This window comes from Emydura macquarii, unplaced genomic scaffold (assembly GCF_026122565.2).
Source record: "Emydura macquarii macquarii isolate MOO-44397 ecotype Brisbane River unplaced genomic scaffold, CSIRO-AGI_Emac_v2 contig_1390, whole genome shotgun sequence".
Lineage (NCBI taxonomy): Eukaryota > Metazoa > Chordata > Testudines > Chelidae > Emydura > Emydura macquarii.
Genome location: NW_027131527.1, coordinates 17,779,356 through 17,806,296, shown reverse-complemented (window position 1 = coordinate 17,806,296; position 26,941 = coordinate 17,779,356). Strand labels below are relative to the sequence as shown.

Sequence of the window (26,941 nt, the reverse complement as noted above, 5' to 3'; positions counted from 1 at the left end):
GAGATTATAATATACTATAGCAATTACATTTAGTATTGCAATTCACCTGCAAGTTGAAGATGAGTTTACAGTATTCTACTATATTTCTTTTCCTGAATATTGATTTTCTGAGGTAAATTGTTGCCTTTAGACCAAATATTGGATTCAGTTAAACCTCAGAGATTTTTGATAAACTTTTATTGATATACATTCTCTCTTTAAAATTATTAAGTGCTTTGATTTACATTATTTTACAGTATCTCTATCCTCTACTAGAGATTTGTTAATCAATACCTCAATGTGTTGCAAACACTTTGTTATTTTTACATTTCATTTTTCCACTGGGTTATTTCTATGTATATTCCATAGGTGGTGTCCCTTTTAAGGGGAAAAAATCTGTTTTTATTCTGGTCAGTTGAAGTGCTGGTGCAAATCTGAGTAATTGTGTTTTTAAATAAGAGGTGCAAGTATTCAGATTTGCATCTGCAACTCATTTTGCCTCTGCAAAACTTTTAGCAGGTGCATATTTGTCCATGGACACTGAGGCTTGGTCTTAGCCTGGCTGAAAGCACATCCCTTGTAATGGAGAATGCAGACTCCTAAGGTTTCCAATGCCCAATTATAACCAATCCAATCCAGTTTCTAGTAAAGTGAAATGCAGTCTTCCTTTTACTTTAATGGGAACTGGGTTAGACTTTAACAAATCAGCGTCTTGATCCAGCATGGTTGTAATTATAAAGATATGAGTAGTCTCATCTAGATCAAGGCCTAGAACTCACATACCATAACCTTTTAATTTCTTCATGCATTGTATTTCTGTGAAACATACTTCTCTCTTCCCTCTACCTAAATAGTAACACTTCACAGTTATAAAATGCTAAGGGGGAAAAATCAATGGTTAATTTTGGAAGAGAAGCTACTCATGCTTCAATGAGTAATGTAAAGGTCCTCTATTCACGAAGAGAAATTCAGCCCAAAATATTTGAAATGCAGACACTGTCTTTAAATAAGCAAAATTTAAAACATACTATAGCAATGATACTCTTCGCCCTACTATGGTAACATTTTATGAACTCAAATATATACATCAGCTCTCTGATCAAGAATAAAAAGCAACTTCAAAATAGAACAAAAATCAGCCAACTCTAAATAGCACCAGCATCCTCCACAAATACTTTATGAGGTCTATTCTCTTTAGTGTTGGCAACTTAATTATAATCTTCTGAAATAATACAAATGTAATAAATATTTGTTGGCATTAGCCTATAAGCAAAAAAGTATTATATTGTGTAAATATGTGCCTGTACTGTGCTATTATATGTTCATATTGCATTAATTTCTGCTTGCAGTCCCTTGACTACATTTAAGTTACATCAGAATTACATCAATGCCTGAGTACAAATTCACCCTTTCTTAAAAACGTAATATCTTACTGCAAAAATGACTTTGGTAATATCATATTGTTAGAAAAGAAGACCCAAGACCCATTCCAGCTACAAATACGTTACCAACATCTAATGGAAAAAGATGCTTTCCTTTAACTACTTAAATTTTTTAAAGACAAACTTTAGCCAATGGAATACTTCATACTGAGAAGTCTTTATCAAATGGGTTTTTGAATTGAATTTTATAAAGTATATCTAGTAGGCAGCTTGTAAATTATAGCATTTTGGGCCAGATTCTCAAATGTTCTAGAGCAACACTTAGTACCTCTGAGAAGTAAAGGCTTTCTATCACCTTTCCAGCCCCCTGACCTCGCTGCAAACTAGAGCAGCCTCAAGACTGTTTTAACTAGCTTTAACACTAATGGCCACTTATGGGCTATCATGCTGGCACAAAATACTGAAGTGCAGTGTGCTGGTTATCCATAATAAGTAGCTTTATACTTAGACAGCTTTTACTTCCTCTGAAGATTCCCCATAAAAGGAGAAATCCCAGCTGACTGTCCCTTTTGTGCCACTGTAGCTCAGCTGAGGATCTAGCCCTCTTATTTTTTTCATGATGTTTAAGAAGCTCAAGTAGTTTGTGAAATATACACTCGTTAAGAAAAGTCTATTACATTATACTGTAATAACTGACATTTCAAGAATGTGATTTATGCCTTGTTCACCAACAATTTTAGTGATGAATCACAATGAATACTTACATGGTGCTGTCACCAAGTTCTTCATAGAGATTATTGGCAGTGCTACTTGATGGTTTGCCGGCTGGTAAAGCCATCTGGATTCTTGCTGTCTTTGCACATTCAGCTTGCCGCCTTTTGGGAAGTTGTGCAAGGAGGGAAAACGTGTGTTAGAAATATTTCTGTAGTTTATATGGGCTGATATATAGTAGTCACTCGAACATTCCTGTTTTTATATTAAAAGAAAGGCAATCATTTGAGCAATTTGTTTCAACTTTATACCACTCTGCCACTTGCTCTTTCATTATGAAATTCCATAGTGCCAAAATGTATCTAAATACTACCATCCACTTTTATACAATTGCTAAACCACCTGATTATCATGAAATAATAAGACATTCATTAGCATTTACATTTAATTGAGTAAGAGGTCAAATAAGCTTTAACCATACTGGTTTTCCCCAGGTGGTATGTGGTGAAATGGCTGCTTTGGCAAAGTTCTTCATTTGTTAAATAGAAAGAACCATTAACATCACATTTAATTTTAAACATTTGTAAATTCTCCCTCAAAGTTTAATTTATATGACTTGTAACACCTTTATCAGTATGAAGATTGGTCAACAATTTTCCATTAGAATGATTTTCCAAATGCCCTTTTTCCAAAATCAAAATTTTCTGCATGAAAATTTATTTTGTTGACACCTTTTTTTATTGTCTATCAGGAAAATTGAAATAATGGTCACCTGAAGAGCTCTTGTCAATTTCACAGTCTGTCTGTAGGGAGAAAGTGAAACTTACAAAAGTCTTCCAAATAGGCTGCAGAGACTGAGCACCCAAGCTCTCTGGGTTGGAGGCAAGGCAAGGAGGTTGTGCTCCATGGCAGCAGAGACCCAGGACAGAAATGAAATTGACAAGAGCCCTCTAGGTGGGCAGCTGACAAGCCTCAAAATTCCATTTTGGATGTCCTGAAATTTTTTTCTGGAAAACCCTTTCCACAAAAATAATTTTTTTAGAAAAAACATGAAATTTTTCAGGGATTTCCCCATTTTTTGGTCAACTCTAGTCAGGATGTAGACCATAAATTCAAGCCTTGTAGTTCATTTGTAAGGGTGGGAAAGAGCAAATAGTTACCATGCAACTAATAACAGGCCTTAGAGAAATTTAATTCAGAATAAAGTACAGTAGACTTTACCTTCATTTTCAAAACAAATTATTTTTTATTCACATTTATATTATAGTAGTGCCTAGAACTAAGATATTATTTACTGAAGTTCTAAAATCACATAAATATGGAAATAAAATTGTTTCATTAGAAAATATTATTTCTCATATATATATATATTCAGTATCATTACTGTAAAAAATATCCTCTCATATTTGGCTGAAAAGATTTGGATGGTAACTTGAGTCACCAAGCTCTTACTCTTTAACCTTCCACCCTCTACCCCAAAATTAATAATACTGAAGTTTGAAATACGCAGTCCCTGAACTTCTTTATCATTAGCCAATAACTGTTTCTTCTGAACAACTAACTTCATTTCCCTTTAGAATGCTAGTTTTAAATAATGATATTTACATTCATAACCAGTTATTTCTGGGATATTCACTATTCAGAGTATATTAACATTACTGATATTGGGCCAAATTAGCCCTGCTGTAATTCTATTTAATTTAATTGAGTTACTCCAGGGATGAATTTGGCCTACTGACTTCATGTTTCAACAAGCATTGAAGGTTTTACATGTACATGTATGTGTGTCTATATCTATCTGTATGTACCACAAACATTTACATCATGATGTTCATGTCAACAGAAGTCAATATCTGCTAATGACATCTGATAAACATTAAAAAGACACATAAAGCCATGGAACCCATGGATTCTGTACTATAATCCTATTTTAAGACTATACCACTTGAAAATCTTGGTAAAAACAGTCACCCAATTATTCATTCAAGGTCAGATCCAAAATTACATAAAGATACAGAAATTTAAAGAGCACAAAGGACTGGATTCTCCTGCTCTATTCTATGCTCCATATAAACAGTCTTCACATTTTTATTGTGTTTTCTTCAGCATATCTGTCCACGTTTCCAAATTCAAATTAAGTAAATAAAATAAATAATATAAAAAGCAAGTGGCTCAATTAACATACCAAAAATTAAGGTTATTGGAATATAAATAAGTAAATAAAATAAATAATATAAAAAGCAAGTGGCTCAATTAACATACCAAAAATGAAGGTTATTGGAATATAAATAAATAAATAAAATAAAGAGAGGTCCTTTTCATAATCTATATGTATGTGGGTGTTTTCAGTTAAATATTAACTATTACTTTTTTAATATCAAGCGATAATTTATTTAGTATTTATGTATAAGATACAAGGTATCTTTAGGGTTTAACCCCATAACTTGGGTTCCCTAACTAGGCAGAGGCTGTGAAAAAGTTAAGAGAACATTCACTTCACAGTTTTCATGAAGCATCCCATCAAGGGGGAGGCATGGGCAACATGTGATCTGGCAAGGGGTAACTCCTTTTGGCATCATAATTCTCAGTATCAAAGGGAAAAGGAGCCCATATATGAATGGAGATAGAAACCATCTTACTGGCTTCCCCTTCCTGGCAATTTGGATAGAAGGGACAGGTGGTGTAATCATACTCTGGCATCTTAGGAGCAGCTATGAAAGGATTCTCACCATAATTAACCTCCATTAGGGTCATGAATGAAATAGGGGATGTTGTCATGCTCCATTTGTGCCCCCATGTCCCAACAAAAAATTCTTCACAGAGAAAAAGAGAGATTGTTGTTGTGGAGGCATTATTTCACCTTCAATAGGGGCCTAATATCCCCTACATATGCTTTAGTGAAGCAGAGCATACCACTGGTATATCAAATTAGCTATCTTGGCTATGATCATGGCCAACACCTGATCTTTTATAATACAGCATACCCTCTTTAAACCCATGCATTAAATGTACCTAATTAATTATATAATGCTGTACAAGGGGAACAAATTCCTTTCTTATCTGCAGCAAACAGCATGAGATTTAATTGCCCTTTCTTAGCACATAACTGTATGCTTTATTCAATGGTCATAAAATTATCAATTTCCTTTTTAAATCCAGCCACAAAAAGGTCTCAGGTAGCAATGAATTCTATATGAAATATATCCTTTCACTGGGAATAAATTTACTACCCTTAAATTTCAAATGGGCTTTGTTCTTATATAATGATAAAAAGTAGATATTCATCAGCGATCATTATTCTTAAACAAGGTGCTAGAAACAAATCTAAAAGTAAATACTTACTCTTTAAATCTGTTTTGTTATGCAAAAAGAGAGAGAGAGATAAAAGGCAGGTTAGAAGAGTTCCATTTAAAACAACAATTATCTGAAACAGTGAACCTTATATTAGTAATAAACTAAGAGTGACAATCATTTTACATATAAAATTGCAGAATTAATGACATATCTATGAACCATAATGTTTCAGTAACTGAAAAAATTTAGTTTTGTGATAGTTTTATAACAGTCTCACAATTAGCCTAAAACACAAATTACAAGGGGACAAATCAGTTATGGGCTAAACGGAATAAGAAAAAACATTGATTAAAAATGTGGATATTGAAGTATGAATTAGGATTTTTAAAAGTGGAATATTAAAGATGAAGTAATCTTTATAACTGCCATGGAGAATATTAAAGAAACAGTGCTTCATCGTAAAGCACAATTACAATTTTAGCTTCTATTGGGAAGGTGCCACCCTTTCTATGATTAATTCATAGTATATTTTTTATAATTGTCTTTTTGGTTTGTCCTAGATAGTGAATTTCAAAGGCATTACTTACTAGAAAAGAATAACGATAATTTCTTGGCTTATTTACAAGCAATACATGCATGCAGCGAGCTGTACATTAACAATGATAATTTCACATCAAAAAGTAAGCAATGTAAAACTCATTTAGTTTAACTTTTATTTTTTTAAAATGTAATAAGTAAAATTAATTCTTTGGATGTTAGGTGATCATTGAGCTGGAAAGTAATGAAAAATGTACCTACTACACACAAAAGAGTTTTAATATCAAGCTAGTCTTAATGTTTCCATTATATGTGCACTGAGTGTGACAGTTACATTTATTTAGCTATAATCTTTACACTAAGTGGCAAACTTGGGCAGCTAGTTTGCCAGAATTGTTATCAGGAGATTATATTAAAGCAGCTTTGGAAAAGGGGAGCTATAGATAAGACAAAAATGAATTTATTTTCTAAACAATTCAGTACAGTATAAGGTTTATATTAAGATGGAAATAATTTGTATTCTCTTAGGTCTAAATTAATTTTATTGATTTATTTTCATAGTACTACTAATAATTGATTTGTGGTGGTTCGATATAAACTCCAACTCTACATGATACCTGTAAACAACAAAATTATGATTTTTAAATGGGCTGCAGTTAAACAGATTCCTTAAAACTCTTAAAACAGCCTGTGGTATTTGGGACCCGATTGCGTATCTATAGAAGTCAAGGGGAATTTTGCCATTTGCTTTTCCTTCCTTGAAAGAAATCACATAAAAGTCACATTACAAAACTATTTAGAGTTTGAATCTGTGTTCAGTAAAGACTTATTGCATGAAAATTTTAAACTCAGTATATGGCTCAAGAAAAATGGGAGACTTGATCCAACCTTGGGATATATTTTCTGGAAGCATATTCTAAGCTGCAGGGCTCCTAGTGGTATATTCTGCCTGGAAAGGGAATGAGCAAACACTACTCGGGGAGAGGAGTGTGGACGGGAAACCTGGAGCATGTGGATTCAGAACGTACTCTCCATTCAATCTCTGACAGAAGGGCTCTTCTGGATTGCCTGATATTCTTTAGGTTTATCCTCCCCAAGTAGAGCACCTGGCTAGTGTAAGAGGTGATTAAGCCCAGGGCCTTTCAGACTCTTTTTGGAGGATTTATTCACTAAAAAGCAACTGGTAAAATTCAGTTATAAATGTCACTCAAACAAATATTAACCATTTAAAAATAGCTATAAAATGCAGCTACTCCTTTTATATGACTATTAAGCATGCCTTTAGGCATACTAGTATTCTTTCATGCAGTGATGGCTCCTTAAAAGATTAAGTAAATTTGATTTATAACACAAACCACCAGAATGCTGATCATCCCTATCTCTAGGAAATAGTCTAACTTATCTATTATTTAAAATGCCAAATTACAAGGACTCCAGGTTTAAAAAGAATTGTTACTCATCTTACACTTGTAAAACATAAGATTGCTTGTGATTTTATCATCTGGAGCCCAAAGTGGTATCCACATACAATCTATAATGGAGACAGACAGATATACAACCACATTTAGCCCTATCATAAGCAAGTACAACTCAGTTTATGTCACGATATTTGTAGTTGCTTATGACAGGGCATTGACAAATAGTATTGTATTCTATCCCAGATACAATGTAGGAAAGAACACACAATTGATAGGCCTAAAATCTCACCTGGAAAAATACACCATAATGTACACCTGCAATAATATTCAGATCCAAGTGATCTATTATAATACACGTGCATTGATTTCTTTATATTCTTTCACCCGGTGAAAGAATTGCAGTCTGCAAAGGCACTGATACTTAATCCCCTCAATATAACAGACAGGGATAGAGTGGCAGAGCATTCTCTGTAAGGACTCCAGGGCTCTGGAAAGCCCTCCCATCCCTGGCGCTAAATAGTAGAGATTTGCTGAGTAATAAGACATGCCGCAGGACCCATTTGCTTCACCTGGTATTTGAAGGGAGGGGAGGGATTGAGGTACTGGCTGATGTATGGGGATGTTAGTATTTGATTATGAACTACTGTTTGGTGGAAGGTGTGAGCTGATGCAATTGCATTTTTTTTGTAACTTTTTAATAATTGGAAGGGTGCCCAGAGACTGTGTATTTACACATTTTATTTCTTTATTGAAAGGAAAAAAGGAAATTTTGTATATTGTCTCTATTTTCAATTGAATATATGTATTAACGAGAAAATCTCATTAGGGTCAGATGAGCACACAAAAGTTGAGATGTTTATCCATTCATTAGCTAAACTATTTAAAATTCCTGAATTCATTAAATGTAACAGGAAATCTAAAGCAAATCAGTTTTTATGAGATTTCTCCCTAATCAAAAAAAGCTAGAAATACAGCAAGTGTAATCTTTCTATGGTATGTTTTGATGCTTGAACATCAGTCCCAGCTGGAACCAAGAAGTTCACTGTTCTCAAAAAATCAGAAATAATAATAGCCTCCTATTTTAGAACCACAATAAAGTTTTGGGTCATCTCATTTTCCTTGAAATACAAAAACTGAATCTTGATTTATATACTGAGCTACCAGCTGTTTGGCCATATATGGATTCAGAGTTCTGGCTGATGCATAATAAAGAGAAAGCTAGTTATGAAATTCAGACTGCAATACGTATTCACGTTAGATATTTGGATTCAGGTTTTTGGTTTAACTTCATCTGTAATCTGAAATAATTACTTCACCATATACATAACAAATGTAAAAAATACATATACACATAAAGACATGATAATGAGGAGGACATTAAAATAATCAAACTGCAGATTGACTATGTGGGATGGCTTTCAAAGCAGATCAGTGTTCATGGCTACCAATCCTAGTGCCCTTGTAGTAAGTATATTGGTTATCAGAAAGAATTATCATGGACAAAGAAATCCAGAGTACTTACTGTCTGTAGCTGACCATAACTATTAAAATAGCAGGCATGCAGCAAAGAATGATTATAACAGCCAAAGCAAGTAATGCTCCTTCTGTGTAGCCTACAGCTTGTGCCTGCTTCTTAACATTGGCCACCACGTCTGGGGTGCGGATTTCCAGAATGCGTCCTCCTTGCCCAAGGTATGGCTGAAATTCTTTATTGATATCCAGCAGTTTTCCATCCAAGAACCTTCAACATTACAAAACAAAATTATGACAGAAACCTAGTTAATTTTGTTCCCACTTCTATTCCACTGCATTAATAACTATATGTTCTGTAAATTCTGCAACAGTATATCCGTCATCTTTATGTACTTATGAATCTTACTATTCTTTCATAACCCCCTTTTCAGTATTATCATTGATGTATTTAATATTAATCTCCCCTAGAGACTGATCCCTTGATGTGCTGGGGTTGCTCGTGTGTCTCCATGACCCAAAGAGCTACCTCAATGGAAGTCAGGGTTACCCAAACAAGACAGATTGAAGGACAGAGCAGGCAAAAAAATCAGTCTTCCAGGTTGGGTGTTGGGCATAAAGTTGACACGTTAACCCCATAAAACTCTTTTGCTATGGAAACAGAAGAACAAATAAAATGCTAAATAGTGATCCTTGGATCAGTGGATAGCCGTCAAATGGACAGCATGAATAATATCAGCCAAAAGCTTATATGGTAGGACACTGTTGCCCTGAAAACTGACTGTTCCAAGCTCGTTCCAAATTTTGCATTGGGTTCAGGAATGTGAGGACAGTGTTACAATCAGAAAGTCAGCCCAAATCATCAAAGATATGAATAATTACAACATAGACATCCTTAGTATTAGTGAACGCAGGTGGCCAGATGCAGATATAATCAAAATGAAAAACAACAAAACTATGAGTTTACCCAGGAAACCTAGATGGAGGAAGAAAAGAAGTTGCATTGACTTTGAATGTTGCTGCACAAAGAGCCATTTTGGACTGGTAATCAGTTAATGGCAAAATTATACAGGCAAGATTTCAGATGTTCTGTTATTCAGTGTTATACCCCAGTGAATGAATATGACAAAGATGTTAAGTCTATTTTTTATAACATTCTGCAGGACCTCATCAACAAAGTCTCAGAACATGATATTCTCATTGTTTTGGGCAATATGAATGCTATGATGGGAACAGACAATCATGCATAATGGGCACACATGGAACTGGCTTACATCACAACTGTGGAGAAAGTGTTCTTGAATTATGTCAGCTGAATCACTTTATTATTGGAGGGGCACTCTTTCCTCATAAAAAGAACCATAAAACAACATGGAACTCACCTAACAGCATTACCTAAAGTCAAATAGATCATTTTTGTACATAAAGAATTCCAATCATTACTTCAAGATCTCTGCATATACAAAAGGGCATATGTAGGCAGTGATCAATTATGTATTGCCACCAGGAAAATGAAATTGAGGAAATTATGATTAAACAAGATTGCAAGAAAGGTTAACATCTTTAAACTTGGGGACGAACAAATAAGGAATGATTTTGAATTTCAGCTTTCAACTATGGCAGAAATAGTTTTTAAAAGATAAAGAAATGTCATGGGAAGCCATCAGCAAATCATATCTTAATACAGCAAACACCATCCTTGGACCTAGGAAAGGTAGGAAGGAAGAGTGGACTATAAAGACCACTTGGGATATTATTGCAGAAAGAAAACAGGCTAAGTTAAATCTACTCGATGCCTAAAGGCCAAAGTAAGGTAGAAAATGAAAAGAGGAATATAGAGATAAAGATGAGGAAGTAAAAAGATCAGTCAGAAAAATCATATATCAAGAGATAGGCATTGGAAGCAGAAATGGCCACAATGAAGCAACACATGAGAACACTTTATCAAACCACTAAATGACTTGCTGGAGACTTTACCAAAGCAGGTAAGGTCCAATGAAAGATAAACAAGGGAAAGCCTTAAACCAGCAAATGAAAAGATGGGCAGAACATTTCCATGACATCCTTAACAGACACTCACCAGAAATAACATTTAGCTTTGATAATCTCAGAATCATAGGGTTAGAAGGAACCGCAAGTGTCATCTAGTCTAACCCCCTGAAGGATTTGTTGGGTCTAATCCATCTAAGACAGTTGTCTCCAGTCTCCTTTTGAAAACCCCCAGTGAAGGAGCTTTGACAACCTCCATCTGCGGTCTGTTCCATTGTCCAACTGTTCTTACACTTAGGAAGTTTTTCTCCATCTTATGTAGGGAAGATAGCAGAACTTGATGTTTGCCATGAGGATATTACTCTGAATGAATTTAAAGTAGCCACAGAAAGATTAAAGAACAAATCAGCAAGTGAATATCAAATCACAGCAGACGTTCACTCCCTCTGTAGGCTTCAGAGCACAAGCTTCATCCTAAACTGCAACTTCAAAGCACTGTCTATACAGGTATGTTTACAGTGCAAGTCCACTAGCCAGCGTCTGTTGACCTGGGCTGCGAGGCTTGCTCCAAAATATGTAAACATGCCCAGACTGACGTCACTTCCCTCATATTAAAAGGAATGGGATTCTATGGCGAATATATCACTAAACTCCCTTTCAACAATTGTTGGTCTCATTCTCACATCTGTTCTACATAAGAAGGGTGGTCATTTAGCCTCTAAATATTTGCTATTTATCTAACAAAGCATGGGCCACATTCTTTCCTGTGCCAAGATCTGCTTGGTGCTGGGGGGAAATCAGCAAGCCACAATTATCAAGCAACACCTGCTCTACTGACTGGGTAAATTAAACAAAACTAGGGAAATGACCTGTATGCTCCGGTGGTGGATGGCTGACACAGGATCCTGTTCAAGCAAGTTGACAATACCTGCTCTGTCAAGGGAATTCTTAGTTGAGCAGCTGTGACTGTATAGGTGCCCAAGCCACTGCCAGTTATTGGGATGGACTACCAATTATTCCGCTTGCTGTTTTTAGGCATTTTTAGGCCTCTGTAGAAATAAATTAGGCAAACCAGGAGAGGGGATGTCAGACAGTGAACACGTGAAGTGGATTTGACTCTGCATTCTCTCTCTCAACATGCCGGGGCAAATTTCTGTGAAAAACAGGAAGTCTGGATATATTTTAAAATTGTTGGTATGGGGAAATTCACCTATCAGACTAACAGGTTAAGACTGCTTGCTTAATAATATTTTTTGTTTAGTGACATGTCTCTGTAACTTCTGCCCAGTGATTGATTTGTTTGGTCAGCTATGTAACATTTCCTTGATTGACATGTCTCTGTAAATTTTGGGGTATAAGAAGGTAATGAGGTAATGAGTGAGTCAAGTGGATCGCTTTGTGGACACATTAAAAAGAGCTCCAGGCATAGACAGAAGGACTGGCCATCCGGAAATCTGTGACTGATTCACCTGAAGACTGCCTCAGACTTGTGGATAATTATCAAGTTTTGGAGTGCTATAACCACTAATTGTATTTGTATGCTCTTAAGACTAATAAGTGGAAACTTCCAGTAAAAGTATTCTGATGGGAACTGTGGGAGACAATAAAGTAAAGCTTTAAAGTTAAGAGCACTTGGTTTTGACTTGTCTATGCCAACCACATAGCAGGCAGAGGTATTGTGTTTCCTTTGGTTTATTTCCTGTTACTGACTCACAGAGACTAAAAGTTACTGGGTCTAGGAACCCTGGGTAACATGTCCAGATTCCTAAGTGGCATGCAAAAGGGCTGGAACAGGGAAAAATAATGCCCACAATCTTTATAGTACTTCAGATACATTAAGTAGAGCACTATAATACGTTTTTAAAGTTAGTTTGGGGCTCATGAAAGCTGCCAGTCTGACATCAATGTAAACTGAGTGTTCTGTTTATTCAGAGGATGTACAGTACAAACAAAAATCGGTGTAAAAGCCATGTCAGTCCCAGCATATTAGAGACACAAAGTGGGTGAGATAATATCTTTTACTGGATCAATTTCTCATGGTGAGAGAGACAAGCTTACAAAGAAGAGCTCTGTGTGGCTCAAAAGCTTGTCTCTCTCACAAACAGAAGTTTGTCCAATAAAAGATACCAATTAGTTACCTCATCCACCTTGTCTCTAATGTAGTTTAGTCTTCATGTCCTTTTTTTGTCTTTCTGCTGAGATTTTGACCAAGAAAGCAACTGAGATAACCTTGTCCACTACACTGACTAAACCCTATTAGCTCATTTTACATATGCCATCAAGACGGACATCAGATGACAATAAAATTTGATCACAATCAATCTTGACTAACATTATTAATTCTGGACAGTTGGTTTCTGACTATTAGTAGAAAATTGTAGGAACACAGATATGAAAATACACTAAGTAATTTGCCAGGATAGGTTTAGTCACTACTGGAAATTAAAGTTAATTATCAGGGACTACATTCTACTGTCACTACTTGAAATCCAAAGTAACTACAGATTTATAATAGTATAAGAGACTACAATTTTGGACCAAAGTTAACAAACAAAGTTAACAAAGTATTTAGATACACTGAAAGAAACAAAATAACATTTGGTGAAACTAGAGATAGATTAGGGGCCAGATTGTAGTTTTGTAACGTGACATTAATAAGGAGAAGCATATATCTACACTGCTCCACTTGATCTATAGAAATAGAGCTGTTCAAATTTTTTCCATCATAACTGTTTTTCAATGAAAAATTGTGGCTTTCATTAAGCCACACATTAAAATTGTCACAAAACGTGTCTGCCTTCTGCAGAAAATTTCATTTTTTAAGATGAAAACATTTTGGTCTAAAATTCAAATGTCCATAAAATTATTTTTTCTGGGCCATTTCTAAATAGAAGGGAGATGCCCTTTTCAAAATGGCAACCTAATTCTGGCAAGGTTTCAAAATGGCAGGTTCTGACCAAGTTCCCATTGAGAACAACGAGGGTTGGCAGACATTTTGAAAGAGGACAGTTCCTCATGGTCTTCAGTGTAGTAGAAAATTATCCCTCAGGCACTGCTGAAGTTATGAAGAGTAATGCAAAATATTACCATTAGTAAAACAAAACATTTATATGTAATCTATGCATATGATTTCCAAGAATTTAAACTCTAAAGGAAATTTGCAGTGTCTGTGTTATTTCATTATTAAGATCATTTGGGATATAGAAACAGTCTGCTACTGAGCGCTAAATTTTTAAAAGAACCAATTTTCAAAATGAATTTTAACTTAAATTAGTTAACTTGTACTTGTAAAATATCAGAATATTCATTGTAAAAATCAAAGAGAAAGTGCTATAATTTTGGGGAGGATACACTGTTTGTCTTGTATAACAAAATGGTTGAATCCTTGCTTATGTAAAATATTCACTCAACTTGAACTATGGAAACATGAGCAATGTTTCCGTAATACTACCTTGATAATGGAATAATGATTTATCATTCACTGGTCCATCATCTTTTTCTAAAGTTCCACCAAAGGTCTTTAGAATAATATTTTCTTTCAGAAAGAATCCTTTGCCCTTTTTTATTACTATGTTTTACTAACATTCATAACTAAGCCTTTGGCCCCTTTTCAGATAATGTGGTTTGTTTTTGTTTTTGGTAATTTAGCAAAAATAATTTACCCTGACCTAAACAGAATCTACAATAAGAACGTTGAAAATGCAAGCATAATGGAGACCAGAGCTCTAATTCTTCATTTGCACACTAGATGTCACTGGTGTAAGGCACATGTCCTCTGTGCTGATGAAGAATAGGCAAGTATTCAGCTTTGCCAGCATTATACCTTTGGGAGACTAACACTGTCTCAGTTAAGATTCTGTTAACATTTTCTTTACAAACCCTTATTTTAAGGGGTTCATGACTCAACCATACACATTCACTGTGAGATGAAACATGACATACTGCACAAGGGCTCAGACGGGGTGGATTTTTTAAATGCAGGATATTTTAAAGCTGAATAGATATAAGAGACATTTTTATAGAATCAAATGCTTTTTGTGTGCTAATAAATCAAAATATCTGTAATTTTAAAAAACTGCTGGTATTTTCAGTCCATAATATAGTTTAAATGGTTTCACTACTTTTTAGCAGTTTGGGGAGGAAATACTTTGATACAGTTGATACGATACTTCAGAATAACCTCAAATAGATTTTCTATTCTTAAAACTGTGCATTCACAAGAAGGCATGTAGGTCAAGACAGATCATATATGATCAATGATTGATCGCAGAAGTTCTGAAGACTATGCAGAACTCATTGTTCATAAGTATTATAATGATTATCATAGGTAAAAATCACCATAGATCCAGAGAGACTCTTACTATACCCAACTGGCAATGAGCAGCACAGGTTAAATTTTAAATTTTAGATAAAATTCAGATTTTACTGGCTTTTGTTTTTGCAAGTCTGATTTTATATCTTAGTTGAACAGAATTGTTTGCCTCAGAATGATTAAATACAACCTGAAAAGTTGCTATGGTGATACTACATCTGCTTTATCCAATTGCTCATATGCTGAACTGGATACAAGCTGTGCATGGTGCAGCTCAGGAGGTGAGTGCAATAGTGGCTTTAGGCACCATTAGGTATTCCTCCCCCCAGTCTAAGTCTGAGAGTAGCTGGAGACTGGAGCATTGGTGTAAATTAGAGCAGCCCTGATGCTGCCCTAACATGTGTCTAACTTGTGCTGCCAATAGTCCTTAGTTCCATTTTGGCAACAAGAGATGACAGGACACCTCTGCCACTTCCCTTTTCTAGCAGCCGTGCTCCTTGTGGCAGGGGGATGGTGTAGGAATGGCTATGGTGGTTCTAAGTCATCTGAAAATTCATCCCATAAGGGGAAACCTTAGGGGACCAGATCTTCTGACACAAGGGCCTGGTCATATTCCAGTATTCATTAATAGACCCAATTAAAGATCCTTTTCTGAAAGGATTCAGGTAAAGGTTCAAGCTTTTTATTAAAGTATTGAATATTAAAGCTCCAATTATGGATCATATACAGAACTACACTATATGTATTGTAAGTTTATGTTCAGTAAAGGATCACTGAAGGACATCTGAAGGTATTTTCCCATACTCAAATAATAATTTTGTATGACATGCTAAAACTACAAATGGGCTAAACTAGAACTGTTCTGAATGTTCTCCCTACCTCCTATATTAAAATATGAATCTCTTCCAAGATTTGGGACATGCTGGGTTAGGCAGACCAATCCCCACTATCATCCCACAGCTTCTACCATTGGTCACTTCCCTCTCTGTATTTAAATTGTAACATGATAGGTTTCTCTATCTCAATTAGACCCTGGCATCTGCTGTTTATTACACAGGGTTCCCCACCACCATACGTCCATCTTCTGATAGGAGCCTGCACTTCCTCTGAAGATCATTCTTGTGGGAGGGTATGGGGTGATTATAAAACATGGCAATCTCTTTCTAGTGGGAGGTGGGACACTAATGTTATCTCTGAAGACATCCCACTGCTCAGGGGGAAGGACCACTGAACCTCCCCATGAAAAGTCCAGCTATAGGTAGGAAGGCTGCAGTTTTATGGAGGGAGTTTCTCTTTAGATTTGGATAAGCATCTGAGCTTATCTGAACTAAACCTTTTGAGATTCACCTATCATTAGCTAAAACATGAAATCTGAAGTATTACCAAGTAATGAAACTCTCATTTCATTTCTCTCCTTTACTTTACTAAGCTCACACTCATTCACCTCTACCCCAAGGGCAGGAAAGCATTCTCCAGGATTTTGCTGATTTAAATTTTTAAAAGCTTTAGCAGAAAAAATACGCTGACTTTGGAGGCACATGAAGCATTTAAATAAAGTTCCTTCCAAGCTAGTATTATCTTGTAGGTATACAAAGCAGGAAAGTTAACGCTTTTTATACATTTGAAGATCTGCATTTTAAGCACTACAAAGTACTGTATATCCAAGTATGAACTATAAAATACATTTCTTTACTTTCAATGGATTGTGATATAAACAGGGCCAAACTTTGTACCCACACAAAGGCATTGTGTCAGCAAAAGTCCACACTATGTGCACAAAACAGGTAATTTCCTACATGCATGTGCATTGGCTCACTTTGCATGTATAAACAGTAGTAGATTAAGGCATGATTTCGGACCACCACATTTGGAATCCAAATCTGAATTTGGGAAAACTGGGCTACCAGGATCTGTCACAATCATCATGATGGCTGGGGCACACACCCTGGGGTCTATTTACCTCAAGTATGTTCAAACTGGATTGAATTTGGTAGAGACATTTTCTAATTTTCCAAGAGTCCCAACAACTTCATAATCAAATGTGGTAGTCTGGGATGAAAGAGTCAAGAGACAGCAGCAATGAAGAGCTAAGTGGGGCCTAAAATGTGGGCCCTGTGTACTTCTAATGAATCTCACATGCAAATACCTTTCTGTCTATAATTCAGGTGCCAGATTATTCCACCAGTTGTGGGCAAAACTCCCAATGACTTTGCTGAGAGTTGAGTGGAACTGGTGAGGTAACTGGGTCCTGGCTTCTTCTGGGGGATTTGCACATATTTTGTGGCTACTGATCTCTCCTGTGCTTCCTCAGTGGACCTATATCAAGCACCCAATGATTATTAAAAGGGGGTCAGTCTTATCCTGTTACTATATGTAATCCATCCATCATGCAACTATTTGCTTCACTTTGTCTGTTCTACCATCCATTTGCCAATCTATGACACACTTTAAGTGGATTTAAAACTGGTTGATAGCTCTCAAAAAATAATTGTAAATGGGAAATCATCATTGCTGTGATTCCTATGGGATACTTGGCCTTGTGCTATTTAACACTTTTATCAATGACCTGGAACAAAACATAAAATCATCACTGATAAATTTTGCAGATGCCAAAAAAATTGGGAGAATGGTAAATAAAAAAGAGGACAGGTCACTGATATAGAGCAATCTGGATTGATTGGTTAGCTGGGTGCAAGGAAACAATCTGTGTTTCAGTATGACCAAATGTAAAGCATCAAGGAAGAAAGAAAGCAGGTGACACTTCGATGACTGGAGGCTCAATCTTGGGAAGCAGATTCTAAAAGAGATTTGGGGGTTGTGCTGGATGATCAGCTGAATATGAGCTCCCAGTATGATGCTAAAAGGGCTAATACGATACTTGGATGCATAAACAAGGGAATATTGAGTAGAAATGTAGAGATTATATTACTTCTGGATTTGGCATGGGACAACCACTTCAGAGAAGAACCACAAGAATGATTAAAGGGCTGGGCAACATGCCTTTTAGTTAAAGACTCAAGGAAAGTATCAAAGAGAAAGGTAAGGGGGATTTGATCACCTCTATATTTACATGGGGAACAGAAATTTGATAATAGAGGATTCTTCAATCTAGCAGAAAAAAGGTATAACAAAACCCAATGGCTGGAAGTTGAAGCTTGACAAACTATACTAGAAATAAGAGACAACATTTTGACAGTGAGGGTAATTAGCCATTGGAACAATTTACCAAGGGGAATTGTGGATTCTGCATTGGAAATTTAAAGTCAAGATTAGATGTTTTTCTAAAAGATACGCTCTAGTTCAAACAGAAATTAATTCTGGGAAGTGCTCTGGCCTATGCTATACAGGAAGTCAGACTAGATTATCACATTGGTCCCTTCTGTCTTTATAATCTATGATTGTATGAATCTAGGTGTCTCAGGCTGTAATTAAGCCATACTAAATTTAGAATGCTGGAGAACAAGCCCCTTTTCAATCATGATCTATGAGAAAGCTCACAGCCATTTACTTTTTAAACCTGTGACACATCACTGAACTCTCTGGTTTAACTCTCACTGGGGGAGAAACAATCTTTCAGACAAATGTATGAGGAAGCAGCAGCAAACAGTTGATCTAAAAAAAGTAGGTTAGTCTTTTTCTTGCTTTCATACAGATACTGTATAGGGCTCTACATGGAAATACATTTGGAAACTAAAGTAAAAATAATAGGTATAAGAGGGTGATTTCTGCCAGTGGGAGAGAAGGAACATAGTTATTTATATATACATTTTAAGTGAACACAGTGCTTACAAAAAGTGACACATTGACTAAGACCACGTCTACACTACCACTTATGCCAGCAAAACTTATGTTGCTCAGGGTTGTGAAAAAAATACAGACACCAGTGCTTCTCCCACATACGTAGCTACCACTGCTTATTGAAGTGGTTTTATTATGTCAACAGGAGAGCATAGAGCTGCTACACAAGTGATCTTATAGTGGCACAGCTGCATCAATACAGCCATGCCGTTGTAAGCTCATTAGTGTAGACATGACCTAAGGTACTCATTTAGTCCCGAAAACTACTCCCCACCCATGTCCTAGACATACCATGTCTAGAAGTGAGAAGCTAATTTAGTTTTCATGCCCATTCAGTACTTAGCTTCTGAGACTACCAAAGATAAGTCAATAGTTGTGGTTGTTTATGTGATGCTGGCAAATGTTTACCCACTTGGAACTGAATTGAAAGCATGTAGGAATTGCCATACTGGATTAGACTAGTAGATCTACTGCCATATTTTGTCTCCAAGAGTAGCTAGTACAACCTTTAAAGGAAGGTGCATTAACCCTATAATGAGCAATTAAGGAGAAAACTACCCCAGGGGGAAGTTCTTTCCTAACCCCACTAGTTAGTGGTTCGCGTCAGCCCTGAAGCATGAAGGTTTATAACCCTTATAATTTTTTAAATCCTACATAAATCCTATCCTAGACTGTGCATGTTTTCATTACACATAACATTTTCTAGCCATTTAATATATGTCAATGAACAACTGTCATATGGTAATGACTTTCAGCCACTACCAATCTAGGTCACATAAAGGTGACCACAGGTTTCACTAGGGTAGAAAAACTCCATGAGAATCCCCTCTATCAATCCATTGAGGGCACAGGGCTTGTTTTTGTGAAAATGAGCTGCAGGAGCCACCCACAAATCCCACATTTTCCTAGACATCTGCAAGAATCTTGGGAAAGATGGGGGTGGAGCTGAAGGCTGTGGATCAGCAGAAGTCCTGAAGTCCAGCAGAAGCACTGAAGGAAAAAAAAAGCTAGTAGGCTGCAAAACAGGCATCAAGACTACAGACATCAATGACAAATGATTTAGATACTTACTTAAAAAGTTCATTCCTCATTATAGCTCGATTTGTTTGTGGGTCAATTGCATAGACCGTCAAATCAGATTTGGAATAATCCTCTTCTGAAAAGCCATCTCCAAATCTGCGGGCACCAATGGACTCCACTACAACCGTTGCACCTGGAATCTGATCTTGGACATAGCGTTGCAAAATCCTGAAAATTAAATAGAGTCAGGAAGTTACAGTGATTTATTTGTTGTAACAAAGACTGACAAAAGCCTGAACTGTAATCTAACAGAGAAAAACATTGGCTTTGTTGGCTGATAACTCTAAAAGCCCTTTTCATAAAATACCCATTTTAACTTAAGCTCTTAAATGCTCCGCTCCTAGGAAAAACTTTAGAGGAGGTCATTGAACACTGTGTTCTTAAGTCTAACTCTTTGTATTTATGATATACTTTGAGTTTTAAATGACTCATGGGAAATTCCAGCTATATTTTACAGATAAAACTGTCAAGCTTTCATGGAATTATATGGTTTCAGAACTCTTTAGTTCCACCTTTACACTTTTGGGGGTAGTAAATTCTCTCATACACAAAAATAATATCCTCAACCATTTTCAGTGGTGTATATCATCTAGACATATAGTATGACATAACGTATCAGGTATTAGTACACCTGCAACTCCTAAAGGCATAAGCAAGCTTTATAGCAATGGTAGAGGCTGGAGTACTGCTCTGACAGGTTTACTGCAGGAAAATAAAAATTATCCGTAAACAAATTGCAAAAGTTATACAGAAAGTGACAAAACATGTCAGATAGGTTAAGTGATTTAGAGACAGCTTAGTCCAAGATATCAGGGGCATGATAACTACAAACTACAGCAGACCTACTTCATTTTACTTCCAGAAAAGAAGCAATCATTGTAAACTGCTATGTTTAGTATATGGTAGTACACTCAATGAAATATCAGCTTGAATATCAATGTGTCAATTGGCAAGAAAAATGAGATTCCTAAGAAATGCACTTGACTACAGAAGATAAGATTTACTGCCCATTTTTCTGACTCTTGAGGGCGACTCTTTCACTAATGGTAATATTTAATATATTTCCTTTTTTGCAAAAGTTTTCACACAAAATAACACTTTCTTATGTAAACAGTCTAATTGGCAGTATCAATAACTGACTTCAATGGGACTATTTAAATGAGTAAGGATTACTGGATGTGAGCAAAGGTTTCAGAACCACGTACTGAGAAACCTTTCTTTTGTCATATTTTTGTGAAGTTTTCTATGTAGAATTATCTATTTATGGGAAAGGCCTGAAATATTTGTTGTTGCTCTTAAAATACTCATGAAAAACATATCCATGAAGGTTTGTAGAGTTTTCCCTGACATAATGAGTATCATGTTATATGAATTTATATGGATTTATCCTATCTCTACAAGAAACATAGAACAAGCCTTAGAATGGATGAGATCAGTACAGAAGTGAAAAACAAAGTTACTTACCAGAAACTGATGTTCTTCGAGATGTATTGCCCATGTCCATTCCACTATAGGTGTGTGCACGACTCTGTGCATGGTTCCCGGAACTTTTTTCCCCTTAGCAGTTCCCGTAGGGCTGGCTCCGCTGCCCCCTGAAGCCCTGCGGACATGCTGCGGTATATGAGGCGCTGCCTGCCCTACACCCTCTCAGTCCCTTCTTTCTGCCAAATCTGGCAGCGGGGACGGGGGGTGGGTTGTGGAATGGACATGAGCAACACATCTCGAAGAACATCAATTACTTGTAAATAACCTTGTTTTCTTCTTCGAGTGCTTGCTCATGTCTATTCCACTATAGGTGACTAACAAGCAATACCTTTGGAGGTGGGTAGGCATTACCGGTGAGCTTCCCTCAGCACCGTTCTGCCAAATCCTGCGTCCTCTCTCGCCTGCTGAACAATGGCATAGTGGGATGTGAAGGTATGCACCAAAGACCAGATGTCCTGCAGGGGCACTCTCTCCAGGAAGGCTGCAGACGAGGCTTGAGCTCTGGTTGACTGTGCTGTGATGATTCCTGGAAGCGGCAACTTCGCCTGCTCGTAGCAGAACTTGATGCAAGATGTAATCCACAAGGAGATGCGCTGGGTGGAGACAGGTGAGCCTTACATCAGGTCAATGACTGCGACGAAGAGCTGCGTCGATTTCCGGAATGGCTTTGTACTCTTGATGTAGAAGGCCAGGGCTTGTCTCATGTCCAGTGAATGCCATCTCCTCTCCTCCTCCAAGCCGTGTGGTTTGGGAAAAAGCACAGGGAGAAAAATATCTTCATTACAATGAAATTGGGAAACCACCTTAAGCAGGATGGCTGAATTCGGCCTCAACTGCAGTTTATCATTATAGAATACTGTATAAGGGGGCTCTGAGGTCAAGGCCCTAATCTCGGAGATCTTACTGGCTGAGATAATGGCTACCAGGAAGGCTACCTTCCATGAAAGCAGGAGCAGAGGACATAAAGCCATGGGTGCGAAGGGGGGCCCCGTGAGTCTCGAGAGGACCAGGTTGAGATCCCAGGGAGGCACCAAGTCATGGACCTGCGGATAAAGACTCTCCACCCCTTTGGGGAACCTGACAGACATGGGATGGAAGAACAGGGATCTCCCCTCTAGCAGCTGATGGAAGGCTGAAATGGCCGCCAGGTGAACCTTCAGCGAGGCCAGTGCCAGACCCTGGAGCTTTAGCTGGAGCAGGTACTCTAGGATCGCCTGTACAGGCAAGTGCCGGGGTGGAATGCCCTGGGACTCCTCCCAAGAGGTAAACTGTTTCATCTTAGCCCGATACACGACTTGTGTGGAAGGTTTCCTGCTGCCAAGCAGGACTTGTTGGACCTGTACTGAGCAGGCTCTCTCTCCCTCCGTCAGCCACAGAGCCTCCAGGCCGTGAGGTGCAGGGAGTCCAGGTGCAGGTGCAACAGGAGACCATGGTCCTGGGAGAGAAGGTCGTGCCGCCTCGAGAGCCCCAGGGGTGGGGTGATCGAGAGTCCAGCAGCATGCTGAACCAGTGCTGTCTTGGCCAGCCCGGAGCGATGAGTATAACGTCCGCCCTGTCCCTCTTTATTTTCAGCAGTACCTTGGGCAGGAGCGGAATGGGCGAGAACATGTACATGAGGGTCCCCATCCAGTCGATGAGGAACACGTCGGAAATCGACTCAGTCTCGCGACCCTGGAGCGAGCAGAACCTCGAGCATTTCGTGTTCCAGGTCAATGCAAATAGGTCCAGTTGGGGAACACCCCACTTCTGGAAGATCATAGCCACCACCTCTGGGTGCAATGACCAGTCGTGACAGGGTAGAACGACCTGCTGAGGCGATCCGCCTCATCGTTCCTCACACCCAGGAGGTGAGAGGCAGTCAAGTGGAAATCGTGCCTCACGGCAAAGTCCCACAGACGGATAGCTTCCTCACAGAGGGCTGACGAGCGCGCTCCCCACTGCCTGTTTATGTAAAACATGGCAGCAGTGTTGTCCATCAGCACCTGCACCACTCTGCCTGTCAGGAATTGGAGGAACACCTTGCACGCTAGGCGAATGGCCCTAAGCTCCTTCACATTGATGTGCAGGCGCCTCTCCTCCCCCAACCAGAGCCCCTGAAGCCTAGGTTAGTGCTGATGTGGGCTCCCCATCCTACCTCCGACACGTCTGAAATTAGGGTGACCAAGGGGACCAGTTCCCTGAACAGAATGCCCTTCATCACTGGCCTGGAAGTCTGCCACCAGTTCAGGGAGGCTAAAACGGGCGGGGGAACTGTGACCACCCGGTTGTTGGGGGGGAGGGGGGGAAGATGTAAACTGTGGGGAATAGCCCCCTGAGACTATCCCAAGGACCCAATGGTCCGAAGTGATATTTGCCCATTTGGGATAGAAGGGCCTTAACCTGTTTAGGAAGGGGCAGGGCGGATCCAGGCAAACAGTCGGGGCGCCACCCTCTGGCGCACCATCAAAATTGTCTCCTCTGGTTGCCCGACCTCCCGGGGGGCCCCTGTTGGGGAGCTGAGGATGAGCTGGGGGCTGGTTTCTCCTTCTAAACCCACTATTCCTATTCCCATAGGGTCGATAAGGCCTGGATGGAGGCCTTGGCTGCTGCTGCCCCTGGGACCGTGACTGATTCCTGGAAAGCTGGGGCATGGCCCAGGGAGCGAAGTGTGGCCTTGGAGTCCTTCAGACCGTGCAACTTCGCATCGGTTTGGTTGGAGAATAGGGCTGACCCATCAAAGGGGAGCTCCTGAATAGACTGCTGCACCACCTGGGACAGGCCCGAGGATTGTAGCCATGAGCATAGTCTCATGCAGATGGTGGAGGCTATAGCCCTGCCCACCGAGTCAGCAGCATCACAGGATGTCTGGAGCACTGCCCCAGCCACTGTGGATCCTTCCTCCATGATGATGTTAAAGTCTGTGGCCTGGTCCTGGGGCAGGGCCTCAGCAAACCACCTGAGGGAGTCCCACAGATTGAAACTGTATCTACCCAGGAGGGCCTAATGGTTGGCAATCCTGAACTGCAGGCTTGCCGTGGAATAAACCTTTCTCCCAAACAAGTCCAGCTTCTTGTAGTCTTTGTTCTTGGGAGTGGACCCTGGCTGACCTTGCCTGTCTCTCTGGTTAGCCGCATCTACCACCTGGGTTCCCGGGGCGGGGTGAGTGAACAAATACTCAAACCCTTCAGCTGGGACATAATACTTTTTCTCGGCCACCTTTGACTTGGGGGCAACCGAGCAAAGGGTTTGCCACAGGGCCTTTACAATTTTGAGTACTCTTTCATGGACTGGGAGGGCCACTCTCAGTGGGGCAGCCGCTGCCAGCACATTAAAGAGGCTATCTTCGGCCTCTTCTAACTCCTTCACCTCCAGCCCCAAGTTGGAGGCTACCCTCTTGAGCAGCTCCTGGTGTGCCCTGAAATCCTCCAGGGGCGCCGAGTGGTCCCGGGAGACTGCCTCATCCAGTGAGGAGAAAGAGGACTGCCAAGGCGTGTCCTGTGGATGCGCTTCCTCCTGGTGAAGGGTTGCACCCATTGAGGGTCCCTCCATAGGGTCCGACTCCTCGTCCAAGGAGTGGTGAATATGGGCCTTCTCCTGTGCCTGAGGCACGGACTGCACCCCCAATGACAGGATGGATTGGGGCTCCGGCCCCATCTGGATACCCCATGGGGCCCAATAAGGCCATTGTTGCGGCCATTGACCCTGGAGTCAACCCGGGACTGACTGCGCCACAGGCTGTGACACTTTGTGGGGGCGTCGGATCTCCCAACGACTGTCCTCCCTGGGAGACCCCGAGTCACTGGACCGGTGGTGCCATGCACGTCCTCGGTCCCGGGCGCCCTTCCGTGCCAGGGACTGTCCTCTCGATGCCTCTGACCTGGATGATGACGAGGACTGCCTCCGTCGCTGTGAGCGGTGCCGACAAACAGAGGTGTGCTCCGAAGAGCTAGAGGTACCGTAGCGTTGTCTCAGTACTGAAGATTTTCAGTGCCACTTGCCTTGCGTTCCTGCAGACCCTTTTGGTGACCCGGGTCAGTGTCACTCTGAACTCCTCGGTGCCGAGCCAGACTCCGGCGACCTGGTTCCGCGTCGTGGACTGCGTGGTGCTGGGTCCTCCGATGGCGACCGATTTCTGTGCCGCTTCTGTTTGGGCAAGCTCCTCGGTGCGGGTCCTCTGACAGTGACCAGGTTCTTCACCGCCTTGGTGCGGGCGAACTCCTCAGTGCTGGGTATCTGGAATGGGACCTGTCCGAGCACTGCCTGGTAGACTTTGACCGATGCCGCCTCCTAGCATGCACTGCCGCCAGTGCCAGGGATCAACTTCGGCCCTGAGGGGGAGACTCCAAGTCCTGTGCCGGAGCAGATTGGGTCTACGACGCCAAACTGGAGCGACTGCTGGGGGAGTGGTTCTGCTTTACGCCTGGAGGCTGTCCAGCGGGACATCTTCCTCCCTGTACTGGGGATCTCCACTGCCCTTCAGGAGAACCCAACACAGGTTTCCCCCGTGACACCGGCCCCTTTTCCCTTGGTGGAGGGGGGGTGAAGGTGGCGTAGGCAAGGCCAACAAGGCTCTTGCCACCTGAAAAGCCTCCGGTGTTGACGGCGTTGGAAGGGGCACTCTCCCACTCCCAGGAGTTGGGGGAGGCTCCCTGACTGGAGATGTAGGCACCGGAAAAGACTCAATGTGCCGGGTCTGGTGCATCTCCGTGCTCGACCCTGCCCATACCGACGGCGCAGGGGAGTGTCCACGCTCCGCATACTGCTTCTTCCTCTTTGGTGCTGGCGATATTGCGCGGTGCCGAATTGAGGCCAGTGCCGGCTGTGCGCTCTGTACCGAGGTCACGCTCGGTGCTGAGGTGGAATGGGCCAGCTCAGACGCCGGGTGGCGCACTGCCTCCATCAGCAGGGCTTTCAACCAAATTTCTCGGTCCTTTTAGGTCCTTAGTTTAAAAGCCCTGCAGATCTTGCATTTGTCTTTTCTGTGCGCTTCCTCCAAACACTTAAGGCAGCGGTCGTGGGGGTCGCTGAGTGGGAAAGCCTTCCTGCAGGAGGCACATGGCTTGCCTGGCCACTCTAAGTCCCCTTGCCTTATCTCTAACTACTCTAAACACACTTAACAACTACTTAACTAACTAAAACTAACTTAGAATAACAAACAAGTTGAAACAAGGGGAATAGTAGTTGCTGAGAGCAAGGCTCGTTCCAGCAACCGTCACGGGCGGAAAGAAGGAACTGAGGGACCATAGGGCCGGCAGCACCTCATATACTGCGGCATGTGTGCAGGGCTCTAGGGGGCATCAGAGCTGGCCCAAGGGATCTACTAAGGGAAAAAATGTTCCGGGAACTGCGCACGGAGGTGTGCACACACCTATAGTGGAATGGACATGAGCAAACACTCGAAGAAGTAGTACTGTGCTCCAACTTAGTATATGGTATGTACCTATCCTGGTGCCCATTAAACTTGCTGACCTGTCAGAGGCAACTACAAGCAAAAAGTATTACTTTTT

At 40.1% G+C, this 26,941-nt stretch overlaps 1 protein-coding gene across 1 annotated transcript in view; it reads right to left on the bottom strand.

The window, feature by feature from the left end:
• The window catches only part of PCDH15 (protocadherin related 15), a 714,631-nt gene that overhangs the window by 23,792 nt on the left and 663,898 nt on the right, over positions 1-26,941 (bottom strand). The window contains exons 30-33 of the mRNA XM_067552760.1: positions 19,962-20,138; positions 8,844-9,062; positions 5,415-5,423; positions 2,126-2,236 (exon numbers count right to left, since the gene is read on the bottom strand). Coding sequence (XP_067408861.1) covers positions 2,126-2,236; positions 5,415-5,423; positions 8,844-9,062; positions 19,962-20,138 — 516 coding nt within the window. The remainder of the gene's footprint in view (positions 1-2,125; positions 2,237-5,414; positions 5,424-8,843; positions 9,063-19,961; positions 20,139-26,941) is intronic.